General features: G+C 35.0%; 1 protein-coding gene across 6 annotated transcripts in view; it reads left to right on the top strand.

Moving 5' to 3' along the window:
* Window positions 1–14,382, top strand: part of DOCK9 (dedicator of cytokinesis 9) — a 137,001-nt gene that overhangs the window by 92,176 nt on the left and 30,443 nt on the right. For 2 of the 6 annotated variants that reach the window (XM_054195854.1, XM_054195844.1), the window contains exons 35-40: window positions 567–681; window positions 2,277–2,343; window positions 4,197–4,244; window positions 6,770–6,813; window positions 9,897–10,012; window positions 14,142–14,279. In XM_054195854.1, the coding sequence (XP_054051829.1) occupies window positions 567–681; window positions 2,277–2,343; window positions 4,197–4,244; window positions 6,770–6,813; window positions 9,897–10,012; window positions 14,142–14,279 (528 nt within the window). Of the gene's footprint in view, window positions 1–566; window positions 682–2,276; window positions 2,344–4,196; window positions 4,245–6,132; window positions 6,270–6,769; window positions 6,814–9,896; window positions 10,013–14,141; window positions 14,280–14,382 lie in introns of all 6 variants that reach the window. The other 4 variants (XM_054195826.1, XM_054195835.1, XM_054195821.1 and 1 more) reach the window with 2 other exon arrangements.

Here is a 14,382-nt window from a genome sequence, read left to right as displayed (position 1 = left end):
CCCGCCCCTCCCCCCCCAGGCAAGGCCAAGTTATTTATCAGTAGGTAATCTTCCAGAACGCGTATTCTTGCCATTCATGTATGTTTTCCTTGAGGTTCTTGCACCTTTAAATGGAAAGAATTTTGTAGAGGCAGGTCTGTCTACAGTTCAGCGTAAAGTCTCTTCAAAAGCAAAGCAGCATATATGTATCACCTAACAGTAGCATTTATTCTTAAAGTATTTCATGTAAGCAGAAGGGGCATGCCTGACTTCTACAGTGTGGGTATTGGTGTATAATTAACTGGATTAATAATCACTGTTAGGTAATTTTTCTTCTTACTCCTCCTTCTGGGGGGAAAAAAATCATACAAAGGAGAACATAAAAATAAACAAAGGTGAAGAGGCTTAAATTGGTATACTTCATGTGTATAATGTGTGTTTTAGTGACCTGTCTCTACATGAAACATTTTTGTCTCTGTTCTGAGATCCTTTTTCTGTTGCAGGAATTAATAAGGCAATTTAAAACGTTTTAGTTTATTATCAGTTTAAATCAGCCTTCAGCCCAAATATGTCTGTTTTCTTTTCAGAACCAACAGAGCAGCACTTTAGGAAGTTCTGTAGTTCGATATGACAAACTTGATCAAGCAGAGATCAAAAGTCTGCTTATGTGTTTCCTTCATATTTTAAGAAGTATGTCAGAAGGTAGGTAGTTCCACCTATTCTTCATAAATTCAAAATCATGTTTTGGAGTTATGCCTGTGATTTTAATGCCTTTTCAAAATCAGCTGAGTATTTTAGGTGTAAGTACCATGTTGTGCGGTGTTTTATAAGTATGTGTGATTGATCAAATTAAACTCTGACTGAAACCTTGCAGGCATTAAATAGTCATTATTCCTTTGAAGTTTGAGGCTAACTAAAGGACTTGGTAAGAAAGTGAGTATTTGTGTGTGGTTGTACAGTCCGGTTTGGGAAACAGAGGTGAAGAATAGTTCATTGATCAGTAGAAAAGTCTCGGGCTAGTCCATTCCCCCATTCTGCAGAACTTCCTATATGACAAGGAACCAAATGATTTGATCTCTGTGTTTATTTCAATGGCTGGAATGGGGATATTAATGCTTCTTCATTCTCTAGGGATGTTTGTGAGATGATCCATTGAATTTTTGAATGAGTCATGTTATCCTGGAGAAGGTTGTGGAGGTATAGAAATACTGGATGAATGACAAATCTTAAGTTTTTACTAGGATCATACAACTCGGAATCATCCCTATCCTTGATCAATATTTAAAATAGAGGGCAAGTCCCTTTTGGTAAAAACATTGAATTTTTTGGTTTGTGCTAAACATATCAAAAGTAGTTAATTTTTTTTTCTTCTGCCTATTTAGATGTTAATTTCTAAAGATCACGTTTATGTAGTAAACCTGGACTCTAATTGATTGCACCACTTAAGAATAAGAATTGAAAGGTTAATAAGTATTCATTATACGGTCACACCGTTAGATTTTAATGTAACTACATCAATACTATTTTATGTATTTTAATTAAGAAGAATAGTAAAACTCAAAAATATCTTTTTCATTATTTTACACCTTGAAACGTGTAAAAATTAGTTGTAATCTCTAGAAAATTCACGTTAAAACTTACATAAGCACAGTGGGGATTTTTTGGTCTCAATTCTCCTGGAGAAGAACAAGTGTCAAATAAACTCTGCCACACATCTTTGTAATAATTTTGGATTTGTTAGCTAATTTTGGACATTTTTGGCAAGACACCAAAGACTTGGCTAGGTAACTACAAGCTTTATAAAATATATATAGCCATTTTTTAAATCAGTGCAAATAAAGAAAATCTGAAACCTGTGCTGAAAAATGTATCCATAGTAAAGCATTGTAAATTAAAAAGAAGACATCATAAATTTCAATTTAAAAACTGTTGAGACCCAATCTATAAAGAAGCAGGTTATAGGACTAACAATCCAAAGTATTCTGAAGTCTTATATTTTTAGAACACTGTGTTCACTACTGACTTACATAATTATTACTATTTAAAATACAAAATTGTATGGGAATATTATGGATTAATTAAAAGCTTACTGTAGAAAATCATTTGGAGAATTGATATGTGCATTCGTATAATCAGCTTGAAGGAAAACTTTAAATAGTAATAATTATCTGTACCCCACAAGCCATTTTTAGATTCTCTGAATCCTCATTATCTGAAAACTAAGAACTGATGTTAACTCTTAATATTTTTGTGTTTGCTGTCTTTTGTCTTGTTTTTAATATTTTTCCTTTTCCTAGATGCATTGTTTACATATTGGAACAAAGCTACAAAATCTGAACTCATGGACTTTTTCACGATCACAGAGTAAGATTTTTGTTGAGCTGGTCTTAAAATCATATGTTTAGCTATCCTGTTAAAAACATGAGTGTGGATGTAAGTGTGTGTTTATGTTTGTTTTTATTTATTTGAAAAAATAATCCCATCTTGATCTGTTTAGAAGTCCTTAACTTGATGTGCATAAATTGCATGTCTGTCCAATTCCATGATAGTTTCTGGAATTAGGCTACACAGAAGTGATCTCGGGAAGTTCCTAAACAGTGAGTGGTGCTCAGAATATTGCTATGGTCGTGGAAGAGGAGCCACCTGTATTGTTACCTGTCTGCATTAAAATGCATCTTGTAACATGAGCTGCTGAAATTACATGGGTGCATATCAAAATTGATTGAATTGCATAACTTCAGAAACAAAGGGATATGAACCATCCTCCGAGCGTTCCTCTTGTGTCTTCTGCCATTCTGTAAGGGAAAAGATATAGGATGAATCCAGTATTTGTTATCAATGGCTACACTCCATCCCTGTGCACACTTTGTTCGTGAAAATTGACTGATACATTAATAAAAAGTGAAGAAGATGCTGTTTGCTTGAAGTGGTGCACCACAGAGGCCATCCTGCTTGCCTTGCTTGTTTCACTGGACTGCTTTCCTTTGTTTCTGTAGTAGAGGCTCAATCAATATAATATCAGTTATTAATTGTGTTATGGAATGTGTTACTCAAGGTCTATTTTAGGAATATATTGTAGATAGTGTTTTAACTCTTCATTTGAGTACCTCTGTCGTGATACTGAGTGTATCAGAGACAGAGCTGAACAAGTAAATGAGCCTACTTAGTAGACTCTCTGAAGCGTGAGGTATAAACTGGCCAGAATCAGTGGTGAACTGCATTTTGACATTAGATACTTCTTATTTAAGAGCCGGTTAGGATTGGTTTGTGATCAAATCAGTAATCTCAAATTACTAATTATCAAAGAAGATTTCCATCACAATAGCAGTATACGGAATACAGAATAAAATTTCCATCTCATTAGTGTAGTGGATAATATTACAGTTCCTTAAACTACAGCAGGAACAAGGCTCATAAAAGTCTACCTCTTCTAATTCTAGGACTATTTTGCCAATGCAAATAATGTTTGTTTTGATGATGATTTTTATTAATACAGGTCATTACAGTAGTTTCTCATTACCGCAGTAAGACAGTGTTTCTGGTAGGTAGGTACTCACCATGCAAAGAACTTTTTCTGAAAAACTTAGAATCTAGAGACAAGAATATATCAGAAAGGGGAATTGAGGTTTGTTTGCAAATAGAGTGACAAGTTTGGAGGAGGCAAACGCCATTCTGACTCCACAGTTTGGAGACAGCTAATCTACTTAAGGTCTGAGTACAAAATGGAGCTGAGTTGAAGAGGCTGTTTGCCAGTCTTCTCCCTCATTCACAACTGGTACATGGAAAAGAAAAGACTGAAAACCGCCTTTCAGTTTGGATTTACACTTTAAAGAACAACTTTCAGAATATTCTTCTCAAGAGGCAAGAGAAGTTGCATTACATGTTCTAAATTATTAGGAGAATTACTTACAGTGGGAAAAGAGTCAAATAAAATCATTATTACACCCTCTGTTCACACCATTTTTCTTGGTTTGAAAGTGTGACTTCTAGTTTATTAGTCATCAGTGTTGTGTACTTACCAGTTGTGAAGACAAGCAGAGGCACCTGGCAAATTAGGTTTTACTTTCAACTTTAATTTTAAGGGTGGGAGAAATAAAGAAGCTTTATGATGTAAGAGTTTAAAGTTAAACAAAATAATAATTTAATAATTCCAATGTAAATAAATCTAGAAGAGATTGTTTTAAGTGTTGCTTCTCTGACTTATGTGTTCTCTGCAGAGTATGCTTACATCAGTTCCAGTACATGGGAAAACGATACATAGCCAGGTACTGTGTGGAATTTAAATTTTGGTGTCTTATTCACTAAGAGTAATAGCCTGCACAATATGCCTTGAATCTCTATTACAAATAAATTGCATGAATATAAGAATTATTGTGAAATGATACGTAACACTTCAAAGTAAGTAACTGGTTACTATATTAACAAATCTGTATCCTGTCTGAAAGTCTGGTATCTGTTTAAGAATGGTGTGTGTGTGTTGTGTTTATTATCAATCACTATAAAATCCACCCCTTAAATGCTATCTTTTACAGTATTTTTCTCCTGGAAATAATGTCTTTAGGGAAGAAGTTTTATGATTTAATTGTTTTGTTTATTCACTTGGCCATAGAATCATATTTGTTGAAATATTTTAGAAATTTTATATATAGCGTTTTTACTGAAAGGTGAGTAGTGAACATTCTAAGGCTGCTGTTTTTTGATTTGAAGTCTGTTAGATCATTAGATGTTACATCATCTAATGTACATTAGAACATGCATTAGATACCTTTATGTTCCCATTGAAGCCTGTTTAGGAGAAAATCTGTGGGAATCAGAAACATGTACTAAATTATTTGAATATCTTTGCATTAATGTGGGTTTTAATGCAAAGTAGTTTTTTAATAGAGTAAAATATAGCAACTTGTTTAGGCTTTACACTGTGGTTAACATAGTAATACTGTTATAATTAAACTTGTGGGGTTGAAATTCTGGCCCTCTTGAACTTAGAGAGAAAGTTGTTGCTGACTTTGGGTGGTAAAGCATTCTAACTAAAATGTTAGCTTTTTTGGTTTTGATTTAGATTTAATGATAGGTGAATCTTTTTCTACAAACAACAAATGACTATCCCTTTGGAGAATTTTCAGAAAAAAAAATCTCATCTCTGTTTGCATACCCTAAAAAAAAAAAAATCAAAGGCCAAAATAAATCTGACTCTCTTAAGGTTTTGATTGTAAACTTTGTGTTTAAATGTACATCAAACTCTGGATTTACAGTATTCTAATTTTCAGGCTTTTTGTAAAAATTCTTCAAACTAATTTGTTTGACTGGTTTGTAGAGAAGACTACCACGCTTTCTTTTTTTTTTTTTTACTGATCACCTAGTCTGTGTACTGCATGTTAACACTAAAATTGTTAAGCTATGGAAATCATCTGGTGTTCTGCAGAGGTACTGAATTTTCCCAGTTAATGTAGCTTTCTAGTCTTTTCACATGGTCATCACACTGAAGTATATCACAATCAATGCATGTACTCTTAAAATACACAAATGACAGAATGAAAGGGAACAGGGAATTCTGTAATTCAAGCACTGGTTTTCGTTTTTCATCAGCTCTGGTGGTGGTACACAATAGGAAGTTAGCCTGTACTGATTGCTAACACAGATCACTTTTCTGTTTTCTTGACTTAATTGCTGCAAGTTTAACAAAGTATATGGCTCTTCTCCCTTCCTGCTTGGGTAAGATATATATGATAATACCTCAATTAATTCCTGCTCTCCTGTTGCATGTATGCTTTCTAATTTTACCACCGTGTGTCTTTCTAACTTTTTTCTAAAATTTTTACAATCAAACTAGAGGATTTGGTTTTGAGTTCTGAATATTTTCAGAATATTTATGTTCTCAAATATTTTTATTTTTCAAAAGCTCTGAAGTAAATTTAGCACTTCAGGAGCAACTGCTTGTGTGCTTTTGCTTTCATGCTTTGAGGTTTTAAGAAAGAGTTTGCTGTGATGCTTTTTTTTTTTTAAGCTACCTATTTTTGTTTTATAAATAAAACAGTAAATAGGTTGCATTATAATTCTTTCTATAAAACTTCTTGTGCTTAACTAACACTTCCTGTCTTGCTGCAGTTTGACATGTCTAACTTTTGCTTCTATCCCATTTCACCCATCTTGCAGGAACCAGGAGGGGTTGGGATCCATAGTTCATGATCGAAAATCTCAGACATTGCCTGTTTCCCGTAACAGAACAGGAATGATGCATGCCAGATTGCAGCAGCTGAGCAGCCTGGATAACTCTCTCACTTTTAACCACAGTAAGTCTCATGACATGATAACATTCATCATCCTCAACCAGTACCACAACACCAGAGGCAGGACCCAGAGCCACACCAGTGCGTTTCAATAACTTTTATTGTTCTAGGTCAAAAGAATAGCTGGAATCAGTCGATGGTCTGTTCCCTGCTTTGTGATAGAACAATCGACGCTGGCTGATGCCATAACATGGAGCATGGTTAACTACAGCGTATTTTAAAATTATAAAATTAGATGCCCTTCAACTTTGTGCTGCATATAGTTACAAAATTTACTTATTTTTTCTATTTGCTTTATTAAGCGTTATTTTTTTTCCCCTACTTGGTCTTATAAATTATTAGTCTAAAAGTAAAAATATGCACTCTGACCATATCTCCATGTTTTGGCATCCCCTAAGGAGAAATAAATTTCTTAGAATTTCTACAGAGATTGTGAAGCCCATGATTTGGTTTGTCTGGAAGTGAAAAAGCGTCCAATAATGAAGTGATTTTTCTGTTTTCAGTGTGAGAAAGATATCAAGTATTCTTGGAATTTCTGTAGACAATGGTAAGATTAAATCAGGTTGAAGTCAGTTTGTGTAAGACTGCTGTATTGAAAACTAAATCTGCTTCTGGCCTATCTTTTTAAACATGCTGCTCTTAAATTGCAAAATATACTGTATGTAAAGTTCTCTGAAGCACTGTTTTTCAGTTTTCATCTCCAAAAACCAATGAAACTGATTGACTAATCCAGTAAAATGCAACACTGGTACAGAAAAGAATTGTGTGCAGTAAAGCAATTATTTGAGTCAACTGTATGTTCACTCTGTTCATCCTTCTATTTCCCAAAGCAAATCTAACTGTCCTTTAAAATCTTTTAGCTCGTTATCTATAATACAAAGCAAGTTAACCTAATTGCACAAGACTTACCACATAGTCTAGTGGAAAACTAAAAAAAAAAATAATCCCACCAAACCTCCCTATTTACAAATGCATTCTCATGCCTGTTTAAATATAAGAAATGCAATTCTTTGATTTTAAAAATGTCAGAAAATTATGTAGCTGTACAAATTACATTTTTTTTCTTGTGATCAATCTGCTACTACTGTATCACAAAAATTTCTAGATGTTTTTTGATATACAAAAAGAGCTTTTACACTATGTGACTATACATACAGTAAGGTAAAATACTTTGTAGATAAAGACTAATTTAAAAAAACATGCCTGGGAAATAAATAACGCAGCTGTTTCTGGACCCAGCGCAAAGATATTTCATACTTCCAGAATTTGGCAGAATTTACTGATTTTTAGGAAACAGTGAGCTGAAAGATTTTAATAAACGCATGCTTATGTAAAAAGAAACTTTCTGTTCTTTTCCATCTGAAGGAAACTATGAAAGAAGGTGTCTCATTCAGATAACTTTGCGTAAAGTGATAATAGCTTTCTTTTTTAATTTTGAACATTTAATGAATATCAGGATATTACACCTTGTATTGACCGAGGTTTTGCAAAGTAAAAATATGTTGCTCTAAAAACTGTGTCAACCGTGAAATTGATTTTTACATCTTTGGTCTTGTTGTTGTTTTTTATTTAGTTGTCATTGTTGTTTATTTAGTTGTTGTTTTTATTTAGTCTGCCTGTATTGTGTATCCAAAGTAGTTTTCAGAACTTGAATAAATTTTTTAGGTATCCTGTATGGTATACATACAGGAAGGATGTATCTGTGGAAATAGTTACTTTACTTGTTTCTAAAATTATGATTCTTTGGCAAGATAGTTGTCTATAAATCTAAACAATAAACTTAATTTCTCCCTTTCTAATCATTTAAGCAAGAAATAGAACTGAAGTAATGCTGTAAGTGATATTTCACATCTCTGAGGAATTTCAGTATACTTTTCTGCTTAAGTATGAAAGAAGGCCTTTTGTTCAAATTTCTAAAGCATCTCAATACAACTACTAGAATTTAGATTTATATGTGTATTGTTGTGGCTGGAGGAGAGGAGGACGTTCAGTAGGATAGTGACATGCAAACATACTGAAATCCAAGAGATATACCCTGATCTGTAGTAGCAGGATATGATCATTGTCATTAGAGATTATTCCATTTTCATTGTTCTTAGATGGTTTTAAATCCAATTACTCTGCAGCAGTGTGAATGTATGGGTGCGTGTTTGTGTGCGTGTCCAGGCAGATGTCCATATTACACATGGTAATTGTAGTTCCATAGTTTCTTTTTAAGTTACACATGAAAAACAGAATCCAGTATGTTAGTTAGACATGAAGAATACAATATTAGCTTCTCCAAAATAATAGAAAATTGAAACAAGCATAGTTTTTAGCATGCGTATTCTTCTTTAAAGAATATTTCCCCTGTCCTTAATGCAGTTCTCAAAATAGTCATCATCTCTTGGTATCTTCAACATTATTGAAACTATAGGCTAATTTAAGGATTTCTGGTCACCCAAAGGTGATTGCTATTAAAAAAAAAAAAAAAATTTCTTTTAATTTCTTTAAGGAAAAGAACACTTTTACTAGAAGAAAAAATATTTGGCAAATGGCTGTTGTGCTAAAGCTTACTTCCAAATGCCAGTTGTTGCTTTCTGTCATTAGAGGTGAAGGCTTTATTGAATTGAAACCACAAACAAAATACATGGGAGGAGGAAGAGGTGGAGGCAGGGAGAATGCAAAAGATGATAGGAAAGAGATGTATTCTTCCTAACAGAAACATTGTATAAATCCAAAGAAAGTGCAGGTTATGGGTATGGGTGCCTAGTTCAGCCAGGGAGGCAAGAAAGTGCAGAAAGAAGTGGCCAGGCATTATTACAAAAGAATATGCCATTTCTTCTGTTCTTTTCTTGGTCTCAACAAGTTTGTCGTGCTTGTCATTGATTTAGTGATGCTAAGTTGTCTGTAAATCTAGCATATAAACATGATCCAGACCAAATTTTTATAAAGCAACCAGGGTACATCTGTCAATCTGGTTCTTAAAGATCAACGTTAGGGAACGTAAACAACATATTATAACCAGTCCTGAAGCAGGATATGTTTTTAAAATTATTTAAATACAGTATGGGGCTAGAAGCGATAAAATATTTTGAATAAATATGGAGTTATTGCATGGTATTGCTACAGAGCAGGGTTAATTACTTGGGTCTTTAGCTGCATATAAGTACATGATTGTGTTCCTTCAACAGTTAGTGTTTTGTATTTTTATAATGGTTGACTTATGATTGACTTTGAGATTATTATAACAGCGCTAAATTACCGATACATATTTTCAGCTCCATCCTACTGCAGCAGTTATTTTAAGAATATATATGTGTATATATATAACTGTGTACATACATATACACGTGTGTATACATACATACACATATATGAAACATCAGACATTTATTGTTTTAACTGCTGTTTAATGCTTCTGTTGACATTTGTACTTAATATATTTTATTGTGCAAATTATATTAGAATAATTATATGCATCTATTTGAAAAATAGTTAAATGCGTATGAATTATTTTTATGTATTGAATACTAACTTCTGTCAGGCTCTTTACTTGTTAATCTTTTCCTAGTTTGGCAAGTCTTTTGGAAATGAGAAACACTTAAATGAGTATATCCAGCACTTACACTTCATTTGGAATTTCTGTAGGCTATGGCCATTCAGATGCAGATGTTCTTCACCAGTCTTTACTTGAAGCAAATATTGCCACTGAAGTTTGCCTTACAATTCTGGATACTCTGTCATTATTCACAATGGCTTTTAAGGTTTGTTCTTGACTTGGTGTTAACATCTCCCATAATTATATTTTAGAAAAAATATTAAAAAAAAATATTTTAAATTATGTTTATATTTTATATTCTTGTGATATAGTATTGTATTTTTAGCATTTACAGCATTGTATTTCATTATTGTGTCATGGAAAAGCTGATTACCTCTCGCAGCAAAATGCTTGGGCTTCAGTTACACATTGCACGCAGACTCCTTACTGATCAGTATTAATCTGTGGGAAAAGCTCCTTCCTCATCCTAACTTCCTAAAAATATTTCTAGAAACTTTAGTGTCTACCTAATATTAGTGGTAAAACTGTCTTTTAAAGGCCATGGAGGGTGAAAGATCTATTGTATGGCAAAACCATAATTCATAATTGGACACTATCAGACTTTTATGTTGAACTTGGCTTCTTCCTCTATTATGTCACTCACTAATTAACAGTAAGTTGTCTGTGTTCCTTTTCTGTAACTTTATTTCAATTTGTCCACTAATAAGACTTCTTCTTAGTTGTATCAGTTACTGTAGCTCTCCTGTGGAATCTTTTTATAGCACGCCCACTTGCATACCCATCCTGTCTGGTTTTTTGAGCTTTTCAAAACATTAAAGGTGAAGCTATAAAAAGGAGAGATGATACCTCTAGCTTGTTTCTCCCCTAATTAGAGCAATGTATCCATATCCTTGCTTGAAGATTCAAATTTAGTGTCTTAACTTTAATCTAGTTATGAAAACATGAGCTTATTTATAATGAGATTCCTTTTATTAGTAATTTAGTTAGAGTTTAGAATCAGTTCTGTCTACAGACTTCATGACAAAATTGAAAATGAAGATACCTAGTTTTAAAGATGTAAAGAAGAATGAACACTAATCTTTTAGTTATCAGCTGCCCATCATGCTTGGAATGACAGCCCTTTAAGGTTATCTGTGTCTAGTATGTTGAGAAAGTAGGTAAGAGTATACCAGAATAGTTTTAAGATCCAAACAAAACAGGTAGGAGCATTAGGAGCTTCTATTCAGTCAACTGCACTAAAATACATAAAATCATAGAATCATAGAATGGTTTAGGTTGGAAGGACCTTGAAAGATCATCTAGTCCAACCCTGCTGCCATGGGCAGGGACATCTTTCACTAGATCAGGTTGCTCAAAGCCCCATCCAGCCTTGTCTTGAAAACTTGCAATGATGGGACATTCAGAACTTCTCTGGGTAATCTGTTCCAGTGTCTCACCACCCTCATTGTAAAAAAAAAAACATTCCTCTTTTTATCTCCAATCTGAACCTATTCTCTTTCAGTTTAAAACTGTGGCCCCTTGTCCTGTCACTGCAGGCCTTGGTAAAAAGTCTCTCTCCATCTTTTGTGTAAGCATCCTTTATATATTGAAAAGACACAATGAGGTCTTCCCTGAGCCTTCCCTTCTCCAGAATGAACAACCCCAACTTTCTTAGCCTTTCTTCATAGGAGAAGTGTTCCAGTGTTTCATAGCTCTCCTGTGGACCCGCTCTAACATTTCTGTGTCTTTCATATACTGGAGGCCACAGAGCTGGACACAGTACGCCAGGTGTGGTCTCATGAGAGCGAAGTAAAGGAGGAGAATCACCTCCCTTGACCTGCTGGCTATGCTTCTTGTTATGCAGTCCAGGATACAATTAGCTCTCTGGGCTGCAAGCACGCATTGATGGCTCATATCCAATTTTTCATCTACCAGCATCCCCAAGTCTGTCTCTACAGGGCTGCTCTCAATCCATTCATCCCCCAGTCTATATTGATACTGGAGATTGCCCCAACCCAGGTGCTGGGCCTTGCACTTGGCCTTATTGAACTTCATGAGGTTCACGTGGGCCCACTTCTTAAGCCTCTCAAGGTCCCTCTGAATGGCATATTACAGGGAAGCCTCCAGCAAATGAACTGCACCACTCAGTTTAGTATCGTCTGCAAACTTGCTGAGAGTGCACTCAAACCCACTGGCTGTGTCATCCATGAAAATAAGTAGTACTGGTTCCAATATGGGTGCTTGAGGGGCACCACTCGTTACTGGTTTCCACTCCAACATTGAGGCATTGAGTGTAACTCTTTGGATGCAGCCATACAGACAATTTCTTACCCTTCTAACAGTCCATCTGTCAAACCCATATGTTTCTAGTTTAGCAGCAAGAATGTTGTGGGGAACCATATCAAAGGCCTTACATCAGTCCAGATAGGTGACATCCATAGCTCTTCCTTGTCCACTGATGCAGTCACTACATCATAAAAGGCCACAGGATTAGTAATACCAATCTGCTTCTTTGGGAACAATTAGCATGTTATATAGAAGGCAGACAACCTTTTTCCCTCGAGGTCATCTTTCAGCAGTGGGGATCCAGATCTGTGTTATCTATTACAGCAGGCAAATCACAAGTAATGTCTGCTTCTTGGTAGAATTTTAACTGATCCTGTGTGAATTCCTACTATTCTAGGTGGTTTTAGTGAACTACCTATCTATGATCTTGGGACATCTGAAGAAAGGATATTATATCAATTTCCTCAAAAGGATAGGGTTTGTAAGACAGCTTTTCATTGTTTTTCTATAAATGTGGAAGTAGTAAGCCTTACCATCTTTTAGAACTTGCAGTTAGGTGTTTAGGTTTGGGTCATCTACAGAGATCTGTATACTCTTCCAAGAGATAAAACTTTTTCCTATGACCAAATAGTCTGATTAGATTATATCCAACCATTTATGTTTAGCTTCCTCTCAAATGGCCCCCGCCTGCGGCTTTACTGCATAGCATTTGGAGACCTTTGGTCTCCTGCAAGCATTTGTATCTATGCATCTAAAAAGCTTGAAACCACACTGAGTTCTTCTGGTCTGCAAGTCACATTATCAGAATCGCTTTTAATGGGAGGACTGCCTCCTTCAATTTTTTTAGTATTGAGGAACATTCGAAATGCCTAGGGCTGTGCTGAAATTCTTTAGCCTGCAGAATTTCTTCTGTCTCCATAAATAGCAAAGGAGACATCTGCAGTTAGATGTCTCTTCCATGTTTGAGAGAGCTTAAGGCATGCTACAAGACCCCCAGGTCTATACTGGGCCTCAAGAATCTTTTTAAAAAAAATTGTTGAACTAGATTCTTTGAGTTAATATTACCTTAAAACTTGAGATAGTGATGGAGCTGCCTTGCAGCATGCCCCTTGGATACCTGTATATAGTAATGACAAAGAAGAGTAGAGTGTGCAGAGGGGAGTTGCAGAGGTGCAAGACTTAGTAGAATCATGTCAGAGGGCCAGTGGAGTCAGAGGGAGCAATACTGAACATGGTCCTCTCAGTTCTGGACTCCCTGGACTGGACTGAGCAGTGCCCGAGTTGATTAAACTATTTTGGTGTTTTGGAAGGGGAGAAACCTCATGGTTTTGTCCTAGGATCCCATAGGAACCTAGTGCATACGCTCAGTGGGCAAAGGGAGAAAACAGGTCCCCAGAGCAAAACAGAAGCAATACGAGCTGTTAAAAGTAGATGCACAGCTAGTACCCGTGCTAGAGAAACTGATGAAGACCAGATTTTTTTTTTAGAAAAGTCTGGATAGAAGGCAGCTGTTGGTGATACAGAAATCAAGAGTAACCCTGTGTATTGCATGCCTTAGAATGAGAATATTGATGGAGGTAAAACCCTGAAAAGTAACTATTGTCTTTGTCCTTAAGAGCCCTTTCAGTTTTAGTTCTAGGACAGTAAAGAAAGATGGTGAGTAGGTGGGGGTTTGGTTTTGGGGGAGATTTTTTTGAGAAGATTGTAGTAGGAGGTATTGCTATGAGAAAATTCCCGTCTCAGCTGCTAAAGCCAGTGTAACCAAACTGTGTTAATACTTTGAGTGTGCCTCCAAAGGACTGTTAATAGTAACTGCTTTAATTAACAGCTGTTAAAAACAATTGTGTTCTATAAGTCTACTCAGAAGCCAAAACTTTCTTTATAAGCAAGGTTAATGAAGTATTAGAAATATCTAATTAAAATTCAATTTGTATTATTAAACATTGTGTTAATACTATGCAGATTTATTTTTTTTTAATTTGCGGCTTTTGGATGATCTGTGTATATTCTTAGAATAGTATAAATGTATCTCAGTATAATAATCCTAAATTCTCACTATCAATTTCAAGAATCAACTACTGACTGATCATGGGCATAATCCACTGATGAAGAAAGTATTCGATGTATACCTCTGCTTCCTTCAAAAGAATCAGTCTGAAACAGCATTGAAAAATGTCTTCATAGCTTTAAGGGCACTTATTTTTAAGGTAAGAGGTTTAAAAACAACTAGTCTTCAAGTACTTATCCAGTTCTTTAGTTAATACACTTCTGTAAAAACTTAAGAACTAAAATCCCAAATTCAAACCGATC

This window comes from Rissa tridactyla, chromosome 1 (genome assembly GCF_028500815.1).
Source record: "Rissa tridactyla isolate bRisTri1 chromosome 1, bRisTri1.patW.cur.20221130, whole genome shotgun sequence".
In the NCBI taxonomy this organism is placed as follows: domain Eukaryota; kingdom Metazoa; phylum Chordata; class Aves; order Charadriiformes; family Laridae; genus Rissa; species Rissa tridactyla.
Note: the sequence above shows the minus strand (reverse complement) of the source record. Positions and strands in the feature narration are given on the sequence as shown.